The sequence below is a fragment of the Mytilus edulis genome, chromosome 8, assembly GCF_963676685.1.
Source record: "Mytilus edulis chromosome 8, xbMytEdul2.2, whole genome shotgun sequence".
Lineage (NCBI taxonomy): Eukaryota > Metazoa > Mollusca > Bivalvia > Mytilida > Mytilidae > Mytilus > Mytilus edulis.
In genome coordinates, this window is record NC_092351.1 from 68,709,857 (window position 1) to 68,731,546 (window position 21,690).

The 21,690-nt window shown below is 32.9% G+C and overlaps 1 protein-coding gene across 13 annotated transcripts in view; it reads right to left on the reverse strand.

Moving 5' to 3' along the window:
* The window catches only part of LOC139486839 (protein furry-like), a 380,646-nt gene that overhangs the window by 293,293 nt on the left and 65,663 nt on the right, over positions 1–21,690 (reverse strand). For all 13 annotated transcript variants that reach the window (XR_011655645.1, XR_011655644.1, XR_011655643.1 and 10 more), the window contains exons 15-25: positions 19,621–19,704; positions 18,368–18,672; positions 14,150–14,290; positions 12,373–12,440; positions 10,947–11,065; positions 10,004–10,183; positions 7,314–7,412; positions 5,395–5,654; positions 3,601–3,777; positions 2,719–2,883; positions 953–1,102 (exon numbers count right to left, since the gene is read on the reverse strand). Coding sequence is in view for 10 of the 13 variants with exons in the window: in XM_071271853.1 (XP_071127954.1) it covers positions 953–1,102; positions 2,719–2,883; positions 3,601–3,777; positions 5,395–5,654; positions 7,314–7,412; positions 10,004–10,183; positions 10,947–11,065; positions 12,373–12,440; positions 14,150–14,290; positions 18,368–18,672; positions 19,621–19,704 (1,748 nt within the window). In the remaining 3 variants the exon portion in view is untranslated. The remainder of the gene's footprint in view (positions 1–952; positions 1,103–2,718; positions 2,884–3,600; positions 3,778–5,394; positions 5,655–7,313; positions 7,413–10,003; positions 10,184–10,946; positions 11,066–12,372; positions 12,441–14,149; positions 14,291–18,367; positions 18,673–19,620; positions 19,705–21,690) is intronic.

Genomic DNA, 21,690 nt, shown 5'->3' on the forward strand with positions numbered 1-21,690 from the left:
ATGGACACAACATTCAAGCTTGATACAGCTCTGAATTTGGATTGCGATCCAATTTTTTACATAATATGAGTTTCTGACAAAAAATTGTTTGAAAATTACAAAAATGTATATTTTTGGGCCCACTTTTTGATCCCTAATTCCTAAATTATTAGGACCATAACCCCCAAAATCAATCCCAACCTTCCGTAAGTGGTATTGAACCTTCTTGTCAAAAATTTTAGAGATCCATACACTTAAACACAAGTTTTTAGAAACTAGAAAAATGATTCTTTCTGGCCCTTTTTTCACCCTTTATTCCTACATATTTTTGGAAAAATTAACCCCAAACTGATTCCCAGCCTTCCCTGTGTTATATGGAAACTTGTGGTACAATGTCAGAGATATCCATACAGTTACACACACGTTATTGTTTTGAAACTAGAAAATTGCTTGTTTTTGGCCCCTTTTTGGCCCTTAATTCCTAGACTGTTTGCCCAATAACCACTTAAAATAAATCCCAACCTTCTACTTATGGTATTAAACATTGTGGTACAATATCAGGACAATTAAAATACTAAGACACAACTTTTTGTCCTGAAACTAGAAAAATGCTGTTTTTGGCCCTTTTGGGCCCATAATTCCTAAACCCTTGGGACCATAACCCCCAAAATCATATATATCATTATAAACATTGTGTTAAAATTTATTGATTTCTTTTTACTTATTCAAAAGTTATTATCCAGAAACAATCCGTCTTCGGACGACGCTGACTACGATGACAATGACTTTGTGATACCAATATACGACCAAAATTTTTTTAATTTTTGCGGTCGTATAACAACCACTGAACAACAGGCTCCAGACTTAGGACAGGTGATTACAAATGCAGTGGGTTTATAGTTTTAACCAGCTCAAACAATTCACTTACATATGATATTCAACATATGCTACAATCTTTTATATACAAATTTACCTCATTGCAAATGTTTTTTGTGAGGCAATCAATTCGAACACATGAGCCAGCTGTACACGAATGATGTCCTTTTTTCTTCTTCTTTTAATATTCTCCTGTTTTCTCTCCACTGCTTCTTTTAAATAAGGAACCAGTTCTTCCACTAGATCTCTGTCAAAAGACAAATATTTTATTTTAATTCTTTGTTATTATAATATCTTTAATTTTAATCATTCTTTACTGAGAAACAAATCTTAACCTACTAGGCATATCAGTCAGAAAAAATAAAGGTGAATCTGCATGATACTGCCCAAATCAAAATGAATGTCAAATCTTTATTCCTGCATTTTTCTCAAAAAGCAGCCAAAATCTTTCTTTATGATAAGACATGCCAGAATTGACTTTGGTTAATACTCCTTTGCAAAATTTACTTCTGTTAGGGCCACTTTTTATTTATTTGTTGGTTTAATCAATAATTAAATTTGCCTGACTAACCTTCCGTTGTTAAAGAAAATAAAAATTAACTTTGCCAACCTTTTTAACCCAAATTCCCAAACAATCTCAAAAATTATTTTCATCTTTATTATTCATGACTGCGAAGTTGATTTTGTTTAACTGCTAGAAAATCACAATTGATTTGTAAATCCAACTAAAATCATATCTGGTCCTCCATTTTCACCGCATTAGATCATGATGAAATGTCGACTGAACTGGGAACAGCAAATGATTTTCCAATTTAAGTGCGAAAACCAAGAAAATGCTTATTTGGGCCCTTTTTGGCCCCTTATTCCTCAACTGTTGGACCAAAACTTCCAAAATCAATCCCAACCTTCCTTTTGTGGTCATAAACCTTGTGTTTAAATTTACTTGAACTAAAGTTATAGTGCGAAAACCAAAAGTATTTGGAAGACGACGATGACGCTGATGCCAACGTGATACCAATATACGACCAAATAATTTTCAATTTTTGCGGTCGTATAAAAACTGCAAAATTTCCTTAAAATTACCAATTTAGTGGCAGCAACCCAAGAATGGGTAATCAGATTCATATGAAGTTTTCAGGGCTGATAGAACTTCACCTAATGAACACTTTTAACCCCACGACAGATTTGCTCTAAATGCTTTGGTTTTCGAGATATAAGCCAAAAACAGCATTTTACCCCTACGTTCCATTTTTAGTGATGGCAAAAGCTCACCGTATCCTATGGAAATGTGAGCTTAAAATTGTCAGTTCATGCTTTTTTATTCCAACTGACCTAACAGACCCCTGGAATATAAATAAAGTTATCTGCAAAGCAGCATTTTCATTAAATCAAATGCATTATTTAGCATGCTTAACATTAATAGAAAAAAATAAAAGTCTAAAAATAATTTTGTAACATTAAGGATTTTTATAGCTTACTGTGTGGGTTTTTGGTTTATAGTTGAAGGCCCTTTGGCAATCTATAGTTGCTAATATCTATGCCATTTAGTCTCTGTTGGATAGTTGCCTTATTGTCAATCATACAACATCTCCTTATAATTTAAGTTATTTTATGTTCCTAGTTTTTCTAATGCAAGGGAACTGTTTTTCATACAACGTGAGGAAATGTGAAGCAAAAATGTCAAACATAAAGTTGTCACTAATCTTTCATGTCAGTAATTTTACTTAGCAGATTTACCATAAGCATACCTTACCAGTGTGTGAACTTTTTTAAAAATAAATAGGAAGATGACAAACAGAATATGAAATAAAGAGCTCACACTGACCATTGGACAAAATTGAGCTAATAACAAGGATAACTCACTTGAACACAGCAGGATTTGTGTACCCTAAGCCATTTACTATTGTGTCCCTCATATCTGATATTTCACATTTCAGTAAGGGTACAATCAGGTGAAAGAGGCCAGTTGCTGTTGTACCATTCTGTCTGTTGTCAGCCTTGTCTGAGGAAGTACTTTCTGGTGATGACCTATAAGACAAGCAACTCTGTGAAAAATAATACTCAAATATTGTCTTAATATAAAGTTATATGTGTTAGCCTTTAAACTGCTATTAATCTTTACCTCATAGCCTGTTTCAGAATTCCATTATTGGAACATTTAATTTATAAACTGATGGTCCCTAAAACCATAACATATTTTACACATATTTTACACATATTTTACAGAGCAAAATGTTCACTGTAAACACTGATTCAAACATTAAAAGTTGATTTCTGACCAAAAAAAATCAATATGGTTCCTATTGAAATTTATTAACTGTAAAATGACAAATCGAAATTTATTAACTGTAAAATGACAATGTTTATATTAAGGCCTTCTTATATAAATGTTTTCTTAAACTAAACAAACACAAAAATATGCAAATTTCAATGCTTAAATTTATGTCAGAAATCAAATTATTATGATTTATAATGCATTGTTATATTTTAAAACAGATTGATATTGAATAAATACATATAAAACTAACATGCAGTTTTGTGAGTTTTGTGAATCTGTGGAAAACATTCATTTGGTACACAATAATAAGTGCATCTTTTCCTTTATATATACATGAAATAACAAACTATAGAATCTCCTTATAAATTCATATATGATGGTACAACTGCCCAAGGGGAAGGGTTGTTGAATTCACATTCCAAATAAAATATTCTTTTTGCCGTTTTGTAGTGTTTCAGGTGACTTACGCAGGGTCTGGTGATGAACATCTAAGAGGAGCTATAACATCTCTCTGTGCTATAGCACAAGCCAAAATGACATAATTCTGCCATAACTGCATGTGAAGATCTTTCTCTGATGTAGGTTTCTTACTGGAAGTTCCTGATCGTAGAAGTGAAGAAGCCCTGTACTCACTCATAATAGTACTGAAAAAAAGTATATTTCATTTATTTCTAAGCAATCCCACACTAATTACAGAACAGTTACTGTCTACATTCATTGACTGTTTATATTCTGATTTTCATGGAATTAATAAGGCCAGAATTTTTTAATTTGTTGGTTTACGGATCCGCCGACCCGATTTTTCCGATTTCCAGAATAAAAATAAAATTGACTTTTCATGCTTTTTTATTCCCGCCGACCCTAACAAATGCATTATCCCTGAAAAATAATTAAATAATTTTTTTTTATGAAATGAAATGCATTAATCACTAACAAAATTGATAACACTTTCTGTTGTGAAAAAATAAAACTTCCAGTTTACGTTTCTAAAAATAGACAAATCAATTATAACTGACCTTGAAATGTCGTTTGCGCAAATAATATTGCGGAACGAAACTTGTGTTTAAAACCAATTACACAATAAGTTCGTTTCCCTTATTTGTCATCAGTCCGTAAGATGCATCATCTCATAGAAATAGACTTGTCCAAATGTGGACAGGGTAAAGGCATCAAGTTGAAGTACTGAATATAAACAAATCATTTGGAATTTTCTTGTTTCATAGATAATAAAAAAATTATCGTCCATTTGGATAAAAAATGGGAATGCGAGACAACAGATTAACCCGATAATCTCGTTTTCCAGTGGACGAGTCTATTAGGTTTTTAACACGTGTGTTGAAACTTATTTTCGTACGACGTTTTCACATTTTTTTCTTTATCAGTTTTCGTGCTTGAAGATCATTATTCACCAAGTTTTCTGGAATTGATAAAGAGCTACGCGAAATTATTTTTCTTGTTTCTGAAATGACGTTTTAATTTCGTCTTTGTCCGTGCACCTCCCTTTTTTTACTGTAAATTATTAGACAATGTCATGCGATGTTTATAACAGTTGAGCAATAATATTTCATCGAACTAAAATTTAAGAAATGATGATAAAATAGCATAACAAACATATTGTTAGAAAGGTGAAATATATATTGATTTTGCATATTTTTCTGTCTTCAAAGATGATTTTTTTTCTCTTTTTTTTTCCCGACCGACCGACCCGACTTTTTCATGGGGAAAATCCGTAAACCATCAAATTAAAAAACCGTGGCCTAACCTTTATTGGAAATGACTTCTTGACTCCACTGAAGAACATAATTTACCCACAATGTTAACTTGTTTATCAACATCCATATTCTTGATGTAAAACATAGTCAGGAAATCAAATTGTCATTATTTCAAACTTCCTCAGATAGTACCCTAGAGAACAGGCACCTTCAAAATCAGGTATAGTTCAACATATAGTTTAATGCCTTGAATTTGTCCCAAGTCAGGAACCTGTAGTCTCTTTTTAGTCTGTTTGTTGTTGTTTTATTTATTTTGTTTATTTTGTTTATTTTGATTCATTTGGATGCTTCGTTGTTTAGTGTGGTATCCATTTTGATGAGGGATTTGCTAGCTACGTTGGTGGCTGTTTTCTGCTCTTTAGTCATTTTGTGGTCTCTTGGACACTATCCTGGTTTCCATTCTCTATCCTACCTTCTGGTTTTCTTTTTTATTGAATCTTAATATCAATACAGGAACCAAGGTAAAACAATTGAGCAGGGTATACTTACGTTGGGTCCACCAATGGAAACAAACAATGCAATCTAGAATAAACAATTGGCCAAGCAGCTCCAACAGCATGAGGACACATGGTCATTCCATAATCATAAGACACAAATGTAGCCAGACAACGGTTCCAGGGATCTACTTTGGCAAACATTGGTGTTGAATGTTCCTCCAGTTTACGGTCATGGGATGTTGGATTCCAAACAGAGGCTGATCTATCAATGATCCATGCAAGATCAATGTTGGCAGAGGTTAAAATAATCGGCTGAAAAATGTAATACAACATTTTCATTTTCTGTATGCATGTTATGTATAAGTTTTAATTTTATATATCTCTGGCATACTTGATAAACAAGAATGTGTCCATAGAACACAGATGCCCCACTCAAACTATCATTTTAAATATTCAGTGGACTGTGAAATTAGGGTCAAAACTCTAATTTGGTTTTAAAATTAGAAAGATCATATCATAGGGAACATAAATTAGGTCGTTAGTTTTCTCGTTTGAATAGTTTTACATTGTCATTTCAGGGCCTTTATAGCTGACTATGCGTAAAGGGCTTTGCTCATTGTTGAAGGCCGTAAGGTGACCTACCCATACATGTCAAGTGACATGATATTCGAGTGTAATACACACTTATTCAATGGTTTACAAGCGTGGATTTTGTCACATGGCGTGTACACGCTTTTCACCACTTTACACGCAATTACATGCTTTTTCGTTCTTTTCATTTTTTGGTCGTTAGTGATATCGCTATTCTCGGGTTTTTTCCTTATTCGGCAATGAATACCGAAAAATTCGAAATAATTGTTTGGCTGCCATATTGTATATTTTTCTATATGGACAAACAGTAAAAGGTAAGTAGTTTGTGATTAGTTTTAACGATTTTGTGACTTTCTTTCAAATTCACTTTATAGGGGAAATGTGCACAGAAAGAGGTCACTTTCAGGGCCTGTACCGTCGTCTAAAGTGCCGATCGTTAAGCCAAAACGATGTGTATGGCAAGATTCAAGATTTATAAATTATATTTTGGAGTTCGAGTTTAAATGATCGAGTGACAAGTAATGCATAATTTGTGCATTCTATGTTGCAATGATAAAAAACAATACATGTGAGAGGAGAAATATAATGTAGCTATTTGAATAAGTATTTAACATGTTTATCTAATGGAAATCAAATTTATAAAACATTTTTCTTTTTCAATTTCAGTTTCAGTTTCAAATCTAGCCAACACGGCAACAGATTTCTACAGGACATGGGGATAAAAATATCACAGAACTGTTGGATCAGCTCTCATAGTACCAGCTTTCTTCTAAATAACTACCCAGTTTTAACTAGGCAATAGCAATGGGAGCAATGGCAGAGATAATAGATGACATTTTACATTGCCAAAAAAATTACTCTCAAGACTCTTGTTATATGCTGATAATGCTTTTGAAAATTAATTATTCATACTTGAAAGTGAAAGTTCGGTTTTAATTGATTGTTATAAGTTTAATCTATGCCATTGCAGTCAGAAATAAAACTTTTGAGATAACTTGTTTTGCAAACTGTGTTTACTCTAAATAAAGTTTCTTTATAGCCTGTATCCTTGACCTGAATGTTCTATTTAGAATCTGAAGGGGGCGACACAATACAGTACAATTGGGGTGAGACACCTTGTTTTATTTTATTATTCTTGTTAGATTTCTTACAAAAAAAGAAAGTATAGAAAGAAAATATTATGACTATGAACCTGCAGCTATCATGTTGCTCATTTTTTAGTTTCCTGAGTAATGTTTTGATGAATAGTTTATCTTTTATCTATTTTTAACTTAGGTCTTTGATTGCCCATTGGAACTTTTGTCCCCTGTTTTTCATGTCTTAGTACTGATAAATCCATGCATCTTAGTTACAACGATATAGCTTTATAAAAACTGGTACCTTTTCTGTAGCAGGTAATGATGGTAACAGTTTCTTCACCACTTCAGGACAAGCCTTGTCAATAACCTCTAACAGACAAGGTTCGTGACTGTTTACTCCCTGTAACAATAAAGTACATATCATTAGGGCACACTAGCTAAGCTATCATGATAGTTCAAGGTTCATGACTGTTTACTCCCTGTGACAATAAAGTACATATCATTAGGGCACACTAGCTAAGCTATCATGATAGTTCAAGGTTCATGACTGTTTACTCCCTGTGACAATAAAGTACATATCATTAGGGCACACTAGCTAAGCTATCATGATAGTTCAAGGTTCATGACTGTTTACTCCCTGTAACAATAAAGTACATATCATTAGGGCACACTAGCTAAGCTATCATGATAGTTCAAGGTTCATGACTGTTTACTCCCTGTGACAATAAATTACACATCATTAGGGCACACTAGCTAAGCTATCATGATAGTTCAAGGTTCATGACTGTTTACTCCCTGTGACAATAAATTACATATCATTAGGGCACACTAGCTAAGCTATCATGATAGTTCAAGGTTCATGACTGTTTACTCCCTGTGACAATAAATTACACATCATTAGGGCACACTAGCTAAGCTATCATGATAGTTCAAGGTTCATGACTGTTTACTCCCTGTGACAATAAATTACACATCATTAGGGCACACTAGCTAACAGGGATGGGGTAATCGTAATCTGTAATGGTAATCGATTGTAATTGATTACATTTTTTCAAGTAATCAACAGTAATCTGTAATCGAAGACATTTTCGATTACATGTAATCGTAATTTAATCGATTACAGCAAAAATTTGGATGTAATCATCGATTACTTTTCGATTACATTTCGATTACTTTAGTAAAATAGTTTGATGAAAAATAACCTATTTCAGAGGAAAATATGTATGTTATCACTTTGTAGTACAGATAAAATATTATGCATTAACAATACTTGAGATTTAAGCAACTGACTTATTTCTATCTATTGTCTCTATCTGCATTATGAGTAACCAGATCCCTCCCCTACCTAAATTTACTTTATATCTAGCTTTTGAAACAAATGGATGTATGTACTTGTCAATAATTCAAGAGCTTTAATATTTAAATAAGAAAATAGATTTGAAAAAATTAAATAGATCTTAAATAAGAAATGTGTCTGTTTTTCGTTAAGTTCTGTACTACATTTTTAAAAGTAGTAAGCTTATTTGTATTAAATTTCCTGAAAACATCATTTTCAATCAGAGTTGAAATTAAAGCTTAGAATACATAAACAGTTGATTTCTTAAATGTTATGATATATATACATGTATATAAATTAAATTAAAAAAGAACACAAAATCCTTTTAACAATGAACCAATGGCAATGCATAGCAATTCTTTTTAGAAATAGATACATGTATCCCTGTGACACTATAAATATATTTTGTAAATAATTTGATTGTAGAAGTTAACAACATTCTTGCCTTTACTAATGAGATGATCAAAGTCTTCTAATCAATAACAAACATACTTTGTTTTTATTTCAATTATCTTATGTCTAATAAAGAAGGAAATTTACAATATTTAGCCCCAGGTTATAAATTGTACTCCAGTGGCAGTTAAATAATCTGTAATTAGGGTGGTTATCCAAACAAAAGTTTTAAAACATGCATGTCATTATAAAAATAAATTTTGATCTTAAAAATTAGCTGAACTAATTAATTATTCTCCTTTTTTTATATTTCCTTAAACATTGTAATTAACTATGCTAAAATATTTTTTTTTAAAGAGTAAAAACAAAAAAGCTAACGTGTCAGTAAGAAAGCTAATTTTTTGAAAAACAATTAGTTATGAATAAGTGATTATTGCAATGCGATGACATCTTTCATATATATGTTGAAAGTCAAAATTACGAAATTTTTTAAATATTTCTAATTTTCATCAAGAGATTTGATCTAAAAAGCAGCTATTAACTTATAATTTAGAAATAATGCTTTGAATGATGCATTAGGTAAAGATCTTAATTTCCACTATACATGTATATACAAATGTTGAGAAATATAATTGTGTTTTACTCATGTTATTTTTTGTTGAAATGTTGAAGTATGTAATTGACAGTAATCGAAAAGTAATGTAATTACTTTTGATAAAGTAATCGATTGTAATCGATTACATACTAAAATTTGAGTAATCGATTATTAATCGATTGCACAAAAATCCTTCATGTAATCGATTATTAATCGATTACATTTGTCAGTAATCGTGCCCATCCCTGCTAGCTAAGCTATCATGATAGTTCAAGGTTCATGACTGTTTACTCCCTGTGACAATAAAGTACACATCATTAGGGCACACTAGCTAAGCTATCATGATAGTTCAAGGTTCATGACTGTTTACTCCCTGTAACAATAAAGTACACATCATCAGGGCACACTAGCTAAGCTATCATGATAGTTCAAGGTTCATGACTGTTTACTCCCTGTAACAATAAAGTACACATCATCAGGGCACACTAGCTAAGCTATCATGATACTTCTTGCATCTGAAAAACTTACAAATAAAACTTAATGTTGATCAATGAACATTGAAAACAAGGTTACCAACCTAACAATGATTCTAAACCAGTTTCATATAAACCATATCAGTGTACATGTGTACCGTACTGGGCTGTAACTAATTGTAATTTTTACTAACCTGAACAGCACTGGCAAAAAATATATTCCTAACTTCTTTCAGCAAATGTAAAGCGAGTTTCCTAGTAACAACCCTGTTACTACAAAGTAAGACAATAGCCAAGCCTTCAACTTCATGTAATACGCCAAGATTGGATGGTTCCAATCGATTCACTACAATATTATCTGTTGGCTGTTTTTCCTAAAAATGCAATTTTTATTAATCACTCTCATGTTCTTTGCTTATTTTTTTACCCTTATTGACAGATGCTCATATTTGTATAAATTAAGTCTATTCTTTGCCAATTATTTTTTCCTGATAAAATAAAGGTTGACTTAGGTTTATCAAGATAGCAGAAAAAGTAAACAGTTGTCATGAATATTCAAATTTATATTACTGTAAATTAAAATGAATGTACTTCTGTTAACTGTGGATTAAGATTCTTGTTGGTGAAAATCTTAAAAATCATTTTTCCTATGGGCCAGAACATACTACTGTGCCCCTAAAAGGAAATTATAAAAACTATTTGTAATCTGCAATTATGTTTGGTGTAAATGCAGAAAATCCTGTATTTATAAATATTAAATGCTAATACTTAATAAATATTTCAAAAAAGCTATAATAATGAAAAATACTGTTAAAACTTCTTAAATCCAAAAGCAAAGATCCAAGGTGTCTTAACATTGAATTGGAAAGAATTACAAATGAGGTTCCCAGCTCTATACAAAGTTAAGTAGAGACAGGGAGTCCCAGCTCTATACAAAGTTAAGTAGAGACAGGGAGGTTCCCAGCTCTATACAAAGTTAAGTAGAGACAGGGAGGTTCCCAGCTCTATACAAAGTTAAGTAGAGACAGGGAGTCCCAGCTCTATACAAAGTTAAGTAGAGACAGGGAGGTTTTTTGATGCTATAAGTTGAAAGAAGAATTTTGAACTGAAGCTTAATTTGTAGATTATAAGATTTACTTTATGTGAGTTGACATTAGATTTCCACTGAACAAGTAACTGCATGATGAGTCGTATTGTACTGTCTAGAATCTGTGTCTGTGTATCAGCTATGTCTTTTTGAACAAACAATACAAAGCCTAAAACAAACAAAAAACTATTGTTGCACAAGACTTTTTATTCCAATTCTGTCCTTGTCTATTCTCAATATAATTTTCCATACAAATACAGAAAGTTAGGAATATAGGTTATACCGGTGCTGTTCAGGTTTGTAAACAGGATACAGCTTAAATATATTTTTACAACCAATCAGGGACCACATCTCCTTAACAGCTAAACTTAATCCCTACATGTAATACCAAAATAAACCTTTACAACAACACATTATAAAATAAATGGGGAATGTGTACGTGGAACACAGATGATGCCCCAGCTTGTATGTGTGTACGTGGAACACAGATGATGCCCCAGCTTGCATGTGTGTACGTGGAACACAGATGATGCCCCAGCTTGCATGTGTGTACGTGGAACACAGATGATGCTTGCATGTAATGTAATAAAAGGACATAACTTGAGAACTGTTAAAGTGACTACACCCAAATTTGTACTGGATCTGATTTTTGTGGTAATAAGTATTGTTTATAAGTTTCATAACATTTAGTTGAGGTAAACTTAATTTTGTTAATGGAAACAAAATTTAGCAAATTTTCTGTTTGTAAACATCATTATTCTAGAACGGTAAAAGTGACACATCCAAATGTCCTACTTGATCTGTGTCTTGTGGTAATTAGCATTGTGCATAAGTTTCATAACATTTGGTCAAGGCAAACTAAAGTAAGAGAATAGAAACCAATATTTCAGCATTTTGATTTTGATAATGTAAACAAAATTTGACAATTTTTTCCATTTGTAAAGGGGCATAACTCTAAAAGTGAAAGTGGTGCCACCAAAATTCAAAAAGGATCTGTGTTTAGTAGTAATTAGTATTGGTTATAAATTTCATAACATTTGGTTGAGCCAAACTAAAGTTGGAGAAGGGAAAAGAAAAATTCAGCAATTTTCCCATTTATAAAGGGGCATAACTATAGAATAGTAAATTTGATGACACCCAAATTCAAATTTGATCTGTGTTTTTTGGTAATAAGCTTTGTGTATAAGTTTCATAATATTTGGTCAAAGCAAACTAAAGTTAGAGAATGGAACCAAAAGATTCAACAACTTTTCCATTTGTAAAGGTACATAACTCTAGAATCATACATTCCAAAACTTACCAGAAATGACATGTTCTTTCCATATATTAGATTCCAAAACTTACCAGAAATGAAATGTTCTCTCCATATTTTAGATTCAAAAACTTACCAGAAATGACATGTTCTCTCTATACAGTAGATTTCAAAACTTACCAGAAATGACATGTTCTTTCCATATATAAGATGCCAAAACTTACCAGAAATGACATGTTCTCTCCATACATTAGATTCCAACATCAGGTTTTGTAATGCTTGGAAAGCATGACTGGAAAATAATAAATTATATTTCATAGGACATACAGTATTCAGTACTGATCACTTATAAACAGTTGCTAAATATGTTCAAGCATTCAACTAAAAATTGCATTACTCCAGGGATAGTAGGAATTAATGATGGGTAATTGACTGATCATGATAATGTCATTCAAGATATGTCTCATCTTGTATTGGAGTATCATTTTACTCATCAAACCAATAATACAAATCATAGAATAAATCCTATGTAAATGTGTATCAAGTCTAACCAATAGTGTTAATAGCTGTGTTAAACAAACATTCCATAAATCATGATGAACAGGTGAATCAAAGCATCGTAAATGCTGTCATCCAGCCATCCATAGCTATAGTTAATCAGACATTTTTTTTTATTTCATTTTATTTTTTTTCTCTTTATTAAAGGCTCTGTATGTAACATATACATGTATCATATAGATACAACAATTACCAGTGTTATGTTTACCTTTTTAAAATCACCTCATGTATTTTTGATATAAAATGTACTTAATCAAGTTAATCCAGTTCACAGATGGAGACTGGATAAGTTCAAATTTCAAATCCTATTCTCAGGTACCGTTGTGAACAAACAAACAAATTATACATTACTCTTGCATTAAATTTAGAAAGATAATTCAAATTGAGAATGGAAATAGGTTGTTTTTTACTTGATAAAACAAGCTTGTCTCAAAATTTTCTTGTAAATAGTTGCATTTGAAAGTTTTTTTTGTTTAAACATATTATATTGCTTAACATAACAAATGGACCAGACACAAGTTTTACAACTTAGTAAGGTCTCCTACAAAACATTAGTATCCATTTTTTATCCAAATCATCTTAGAATCACTGATTATTGATAAAAGTTGTATGACACTAAGCCTGTCTGAGGATGAATTGTTTTATTTCATTTTCAGGATATTGGAAATATTCTCTTTTCTTAGACATTTTTTTTAATTTTTCAATCTTAAGGAGAGGAACTGGTTTTAAATATCTTCTTCCTTTTCCAAGATTTGCATTATTTATCTATAGTGACTATGCTAAACTTTCAACTTGATAGTTTCTAGAAAGAGGCATTCAAAAAGCACTTTTCTAGAAACAAAATTTATATCTTTAATATTTTCTAATTTTAATTGGGTGTTCATTCTTCATTCAGAAACAAAAATATTCAAATACATGTACAGATACCTTACACTGGTAGACAAAGTTCTTTGCAAAAATGCATCTTTTTAATCCTTACCCATTCACATGTTGAGAAATAAATTACAAAATCATTTGCTGTATTGTAATTATCATAGATATAATATATAGGTCAACAATTGACAATACATCAATAAAGTCTTATTTCTTTTAACTTCTTAGAAACTGAAGAAAAAAATTATAAATCTAAGATGTTGAATTAAATATTCAATAGAAAATCGGGAGATCCATCCATGACACATGTACAGCAAAAACACACAATAACCAAAGGAACAGCCCTTTTATTGAAATTCTTTGTCTAAAAGTCACAATAAGGCCTTCATCACAGACCAAATATGACGCTCACTTTATTGCAAGTTAAGTAAAGTCCCTAGCACCTGCAGCGTAATTTTTGGATCAACTTGATAAGATGTATCATGAAGAGAAAGCACACTTTGAAGTTCAAAGCAGTAAAAGATTATTTGAAGGTAAATCTAGAAATTAGTACTCTTGAAGACAACTTACCCTTTCAATTCTTCATCCATGTGGACTGTTAGTTTAGTAAGAAGTTCTACTAGTTCTTGACAGGACATTCCATCTGGAATAAGTCTAGGTATAGCAGCAATGCAGGTCCTGAACAACTCTATCTTAGCCTTTCTTTCTCCTCTGTAGATCAACAAGTGAAATGGTTAAGTTTATCATAATTAACTGTTATAAGGTAAATTAACAGGTATTTCTTATAGAATCATGAATTGATTAAGATAGGACTATGGCATGTAGTGTTGAATTGTTGATATATAATGATTATTCCTTTTTGCATCTGTAACCAAGTTTGAATTTAGAGAGCTAACCTCTGATAACTACATACAGTGCAGTGGTGGATCCAGGGAGGGGGTCCGGGGGGTTGGAACCCCCCCTTTTTTTTTGGACGATCAATGTATTTCAATTAGGACATGTAGTTGGAACCCCCCATTTGTCCTGGGTTAAGAACCCCCCTTTTTAAAATGGCTGGATCCGCTCCTGCAGTGAACACTTTTATTCATGGGATACTAATTTTAGTGGTTAAGTGTTTTAAAAGTTTTAAGTGTACATTGAAATATAACAACTGTTTTCTAAATCAATGCATGAAAGGACTACATGGATACAGCATAAAATAATCTACAGATGACATCAAACATCAACAAACGCACATGTAGGGCATTGTGGAAATTGTGGTTAATTTGTATGGTATTTGCGGTTTTTACCATACATGCAACTTCCACAATGCCCTACATGTGCCACTACCAGCCTGTACTGTTAGCAGGTTTCAATGTTGTCAGTAATGATTGAGAAAACACCTTGTACATGTATTGCAATGTCCCAAAATACAGCAATATAGGATTACTTTCAACAATCTTCATTTCTGATGGCTTCAAATTCTTCACTCGTTTTTTTTCTAAGAAAAATGAAATCCGTGGTATCTAAAACCCAACTTTCGTTCAAACCACAGTATATTTAGTCTGTATAAAGAAATGTTTTGTCTAAATAGATGTAGAAACAAAAGCAACAAAAAACTAGAGGCTCTCAAGAGCCTGTATCGCTCACCTGATTCTACTTGGGTTTTTGAAATCATATAAAAAAGTATAAAATTTGGCTAAAAGTGACAACACAACCTCATTTATAAGGAAAGGAACATGTTTAATTTCATTCAAAAGTCCCCCCACTGGTGGCCATCTTGGATGACGGATCGGCTACAAAGTAACAACACTTGGTCAGCACCTCATAAGGAACATTCATGCCATGTTTGGTTTTATTTCATTCAGTGGTTCTCTTAAAGAAGTCATTTGTATGCATTTCCCATAGGGTCCTATGTTAAACTAAGTCCCCTGCTGGCGGCCATCTTGGATGACGGATCGGCTACAAAGTAACAACACTTGGTCAGCACCTCATAAGGAACATTCATGCCATGTTTGGTTTTATTTCATTCAGTGGTTCTCTAAAAGAAGTCATTTGTATGCATTTCCAATAGGGTCCTATGTTAAACTAAGTCCCCCGCTGGCGGCAATTCTGGATAATGGATCGGCTACAAAGTAACAACACTTGGTCAGCACCACATTAGGAAGATTCATGCCATGTTTGATTTCATTCCATTCAGTGGTTTACTAAAAGAAGTCATTTGTTTGCATTTCCCATAGGGTCCTATGTTTATCTAAGTCCCACGCTGGCGGCCATCTTGGATGATGGATCGGCTACAAAGTAACAACACTTGGTCAGCACCACATAAGGAACATTCATGCCATGTTTGGTTTCATTCCATTCAGTGGTTCACTAGAAGAAGTCATTTGTATGCATTTCCAATAGGGTCCTATGTTAAACTAAGTACCCCGCTGGCGGCCATCTTGGATAATGGATCGGCTACAAAGTAACAACACTTGGTCAGCACTCCATAAGGAACATTCATGATATGTTTGGTTTCATTCCATTTAGTGGTTCTCTAGAAGAAGTCATTTGTATGCATTTCCCATAGGGTCCTATGTTAAACTAAGTCCCCCGCTGGCGGCCATCTTGGATGATGGATCAGCTACAAAGTAACAACACTTGGTCAGCACCCATGAAGGAACATTCATAATATGTTTGGTTTTATTCCATTCAGTGGTTCTCTAAAAGAAGTCATTTGTATGCATTTCCCATAGGGTCCTATGTTAAACTAAGTCCCCCGCTGGCGGCCATCTTTGATGATGGATCGGCAACAAAGTCACAACACTTGGTCAGCACCACATAAGGAACATTCATGCTATGTTAGGTTTCATTCCATTCAGTGGTTCTCTAAAAGAAGTCATTTGTATGCATTTCCCATAGGGTCCTATGTTAAACTAAGTCCCCCGCTGGCGGCCATCTTTGATGATGGATCGGCTACAAAGTAACAACACTTAATCAGCACCACAAAAGGAACATTCATGCCATGTTTGGTTTCATTCCATTCAGTGGTTCACTAGAAGAAGTCATTTGTATGCATTTCCAATAGGGTCCTATGTTAAACTAAGTACCCCGCTGGCGGCCATCTTGGATGATGGATCGGCTACAAAGTAACAACACTTGGTCAGCACCCCATAAGGAACATTCATGCTATGTTTGGTTTTATTCCATTCAGTGGTTCTCTAAAAGAAGTCGTTTGTATGCATTTCCCATAGGGTCCTATGTTAAACTAAGTCCCCAGCTGGCGGCCATCTTGGATGATGGATCGGCAACAAAGTAACAACACTTGGTCAGCACCTCATAAGGAACATTCATGCCATGTTTGGTTTCATTCCATTCAGTGGTTCTCTAAAAGGAATCATTTGTATGCATTTCCCATAGCCTCCTATCTTAAACTAAGTCCCCCGCTGGCGGCCATCTTGGATGATGGATCGGCTACAAAGTAACAACACTTGGTCAGCACCTCATAAGGAACATTCATGCCATGTTTGGTTCCATTCCATTCAGTGGTTCTCTAGAAGAAGTTCAAAATGTAAATTGTTAACGACGACGACGACGACGGACGACGACGGACGACGGACGACGGACGCCGGACGCCAAGTGGTGAGAAAAGCTCACTTGGCCCTTTGGGCCAGGTGAGCTAAAAAGATGAAAGTTTATTAAATATTTTGAATAAAAAGTAAAACAGGACTTATTCAAGGTCACCCTGGATATTGTTTAAAATCATATATCAATGAACTGGTTCCCAAGATATTAATTGCTCTTTTCACTTAATACCCTAGGAGTACTTCATAGTCCATCAAATAACTATGAATAAGATTTTGTTTCACATCAGATGCAACTAGCAGACATTTAACAGTGACAGATGGGTCTTCATGTCCCTTAAAAATGACTGCATGATCTCCCTGCTAGGCTGAGTAAAAACTTACAGTACTTTTTTTTCTTCTTAATATTTACGATTTTATTTCTCGTACTTTGTTTATCCTAAGTTCTATTTTCCATGTAACATTTTGGCTATTTTAATTTTGAGATTTTCCATGTTCAGACACCTCCTTTACCACCCTCTTCAAACTATAATCACCTGTAAATTATTATTAGGGACAAAATCTAACTGAGTAAAATACTGTAAGTTACACCAGAAAGCAATTGTAAAACATGCCTTCAATAACCTTATGATCTTTTATCACAATAGAAAATGTTTGTTAACAAGTAAAGGAACAGTGGTGTCTGAAAACAGGATTATTGTATTGGAAAACAGAAGACTTGAAAACAGGATTATGGTATTGAAGTACAGAATCAGACTTAAGTAATGGAAGATCCAGGGGGGCTACTTTGATTTATTTTGGTAAAGGTGTGCCATTTCTTGCCTAAAAAACATACCTATTTTAATTCACCAAAATTCAGTTATATAGATACTATATATATACACAAATCGGGAGACAAATTTCAGGCGTTCATTTGGGAACTTATACTTTCAAATCAATTGAATTAATTTAATTTAATAATTGACCATTAACAATGTAAGATTCTGATTAGTATATCTATATATAATATTTAGATTATACATACCCCAAATTAATATAGAACCTTACCAAACCTGATTGCATTATAGGATGTCATTAAACAGGAGGGTAATTTGAATATAAAATCTTGCAAAATCATAACCAGTGAGGAAGATAATTAATTGATTATATTAACATTAGTCTTTGCATTAAAATCTTACGTCATGAGTTTGAGGAAGATAATTAATTGATTATATTAACATTAGTCTTTGCATTAAAATCTTACGTCATGAGTTCCTCGGGTTCTTTACTGGCATTTTCAGACTTTGTCATCAACCAACTTCTCCCTACTTGTAAATCTAGTGCTCGTAATATGGAATCAAATGCCTTCAGTATGTGAGGGTAGTACTGCACAAGACCAATAGTTTTGGCAGTTGGTTCTGAAAGCATTTTATTGAGAAATGTTCTTTTTACACGGACAGTACTTCCCGATGGCAGTATTGGTTGTGACTGGGGCATTGGTGGATCTCCATCCTTCTGCTGCAAACTATCAGCTATCACAAGAAAAGCTCTTAACCCAATACTCATTCGCTGAAAATTTAAGATTAAGTTGAAACATTAAATAAGAGGCAAACTAATTATTTTGATTATAAACAAGCTTCTGTCTAAGTTTGACAGAAATCCAGGATATTTTAAGGAAGAAAATTTCTAAAACTTGTACCACAGAGTGAATATTTGTGGACACTGCAGCTGACGAGAATTGAAAGTAGGATCGCTATGTCTCACTTTTGCAACAAAAGTCGCAGGCTGACAAAAACATAAAAATAAAATACTTCATAAAACAAGATCTAGACTTGCAGTTACTGCAAGCCAATTCAAATCCTGTAGATATTGAAATCATGCTTAAAGGGGCACTAGCTGTCAAATCTTCGTTATGTGTGTATTTTTTAAAAAGTCCAGACGTCATCTAATTAACTTTTGAGTTGACCTCCGAAGACCTTTGAAGACCTCCAATCATCATATAAGTGATATAAACATAAATATATAGATATAAATAGAAAGTGAGCTTGTGTAATTGTATTTTTCTCAGTCTGTTTGATTTCATACTATAGATTAAAAATATATATGTTAATCATCGATTTTTACCTGTATACGAATGAGTTTTTGTGGACTGAATCAGTCAATCAAATGATTTACCTTTATTTCACTTTCAAAGTTAACATTCTTTTCCTTTAAATAACCGAACACGCACAATGCATGCATTATCCATCTCTAGCTAAGGGGTTAAATTGAAGTTCACACGAATAAGGATCCAATGAGTATGAATTATTCACTTGCAAGTGAATAATTCATCATCAATGTTTCTTAACTTAATTTAACAAAATTGAACTATAATGGCGGCTAAAAGCACTATTTCACTTTTATTAATGATTGAAAAAAAAAAAAAAAAATATTTCGTAGCTAAGTGTCCCTTTAATGTCTTCTTGCATAGGCAATCATAATCTTATTTCTTTTATTACACTGTATTATAAATCCTACCTCTGGGGTCAGACCAACTTTTGCCTGGCGTCCCACACCCAATAAATCAAAAATTATTTCCTTCATAGCAAAATCTAATCTTTCCTACAAAATAAAGGAAAAATACATCATCAATGTCATAACATGATCCAAGGAAATATTTGTGATCGAAAATGACATGTAAGCATTTATTAAATAATGTTAACAAATTTAATACTAAAATACTGTCTGCATGTCTCATTTGTTCTTTGATAATCATTTTCAGCAAATTCATGTTGAATTTCCCATTGTTAATAGCTAAATAAAACAGAGAACAAAACAAGAAATGAATACATCTTTATTATAAAGCACATTATAATTTATCATGATGAACATCAATTTAATTTGAACAAACAAACACCCATTCATGAAGGTATCACAAAATGAATATAATTCCTGGGTTTGCATTGATTTTACAGGAGGTCAGTTAATGTCTGCTGAAAAAAAGTGCCCAATCTAAACAACTTATACAAGGGTCAAGAATTAATCCTTTGATTTTGAAGCTGAATAGGGCATCCAACTTAAAGTCAGATTTTTTAAATTTAGTAATTTCAGAGGAGGTCGAAATCAATTTCAAAATAAGTTTCAGACAAATTTTACAAGCTATGTACTTATTTTCTAGTAAAATTATGACTATGGACTTGATTACCTAGAAAACAAGTCTGATTTACAACAGGGCTAAATTAATTGAAACACCATAAGAAAGAAATAGGAGGAAAACTAGATTTGCATTGTTTGTATATGTTTGCCATTTTTGTAATTGAAATTGTTGAGGGCACCCTTATTTTTTTTCAAAACTAAAAATTTACATTATCCATATTTATATGTAATTTCAATATTCAATTTCATATTATCTGATGAATATCAATAAAATTGAGAATGGAAAACAATAGTTGACAGGCTGAAATGTCTCCCCTGCTTTACTTATCATGATTTAGTTGACAGGCTGAAATGTCTCCCCTGCTTTACTTATCATGATTTAGTTGACAGGCTGAAATGTCTCCCCTGCTTTACTTATCATGATTTAGTTGACAGGCTGAAATGTCTCCCCTGCTTTACTTATCATGATTTAGTTGACAGGCTGAAATGTCTCCCTTGCTTTACTTATCATGATTTAGTTGACAGTCTGAAATGTCTCCCCTGATTTACTTATCATGATTTAGTTGACAGTCTGAAATGTCTCCCCTGATTTACTTATCATGATTTAGTTGACAGTCTGAAATGTCTCCCCTGATTTACTTATCATGATTTAGTTGACAGTCTGAAATGTCTCCCCTGATTTACTTATCATGATTTAGTTGACAGTCTGAAATGTCTCCCCTGATTTACTTATCATGATTTAGTTGACAGTCTGAAATGTCTCCCCTGATTTACTTATCATGATTTAGTTGACAGTCTGAAATGTCTCCCCTGATTTACTTATCATGATTTAGTTCATGCTGATAGTGTGCAATATGAAGGTTTTACCTATAAGTTCCAAATAAAACTAATGTTATTAATGATCAAGGTAAATTTGGTCAAGTTCAGATGAACCCTACTAGAAAAACATGAACACCTTGTCAGTCAGGATCCTGATGTTAAGGTGTGGTTGTTGTTTGTCAATGTGGTTCATAAATGTTTCTCATTTCTCATTTTTTATATAGAACGATTATATTAGACTGTTGGTTTTCCCTTTTGAACGATTTACAATAGTCATTTTTTTAGCCTCATTATAGCTTGATGTTCAGTGTGAGCCAAGGCTGCATGTTGAAGACCGTACATTGACCTATAATGGTTCACTTTTACAAATTATGACTTGGATGGAGAGTTGTCTCATGGCACTCATAACACATCTTCTTATATCTACACATCAAATATAGATAAATTATTGACTAAGCATCTGAGAAACAGACCTTACTATGAAAATGGAACATTGACCAATGAACAATGAAAATAAGGTTACAGTCAGATGAAACTTTTAGACATGTACATATTACAATCATTCCATTGGGTAAGGTTAGCTGATATATTGGCCTAATTACCATAGCAGGTAATGTACACATTACAATCATT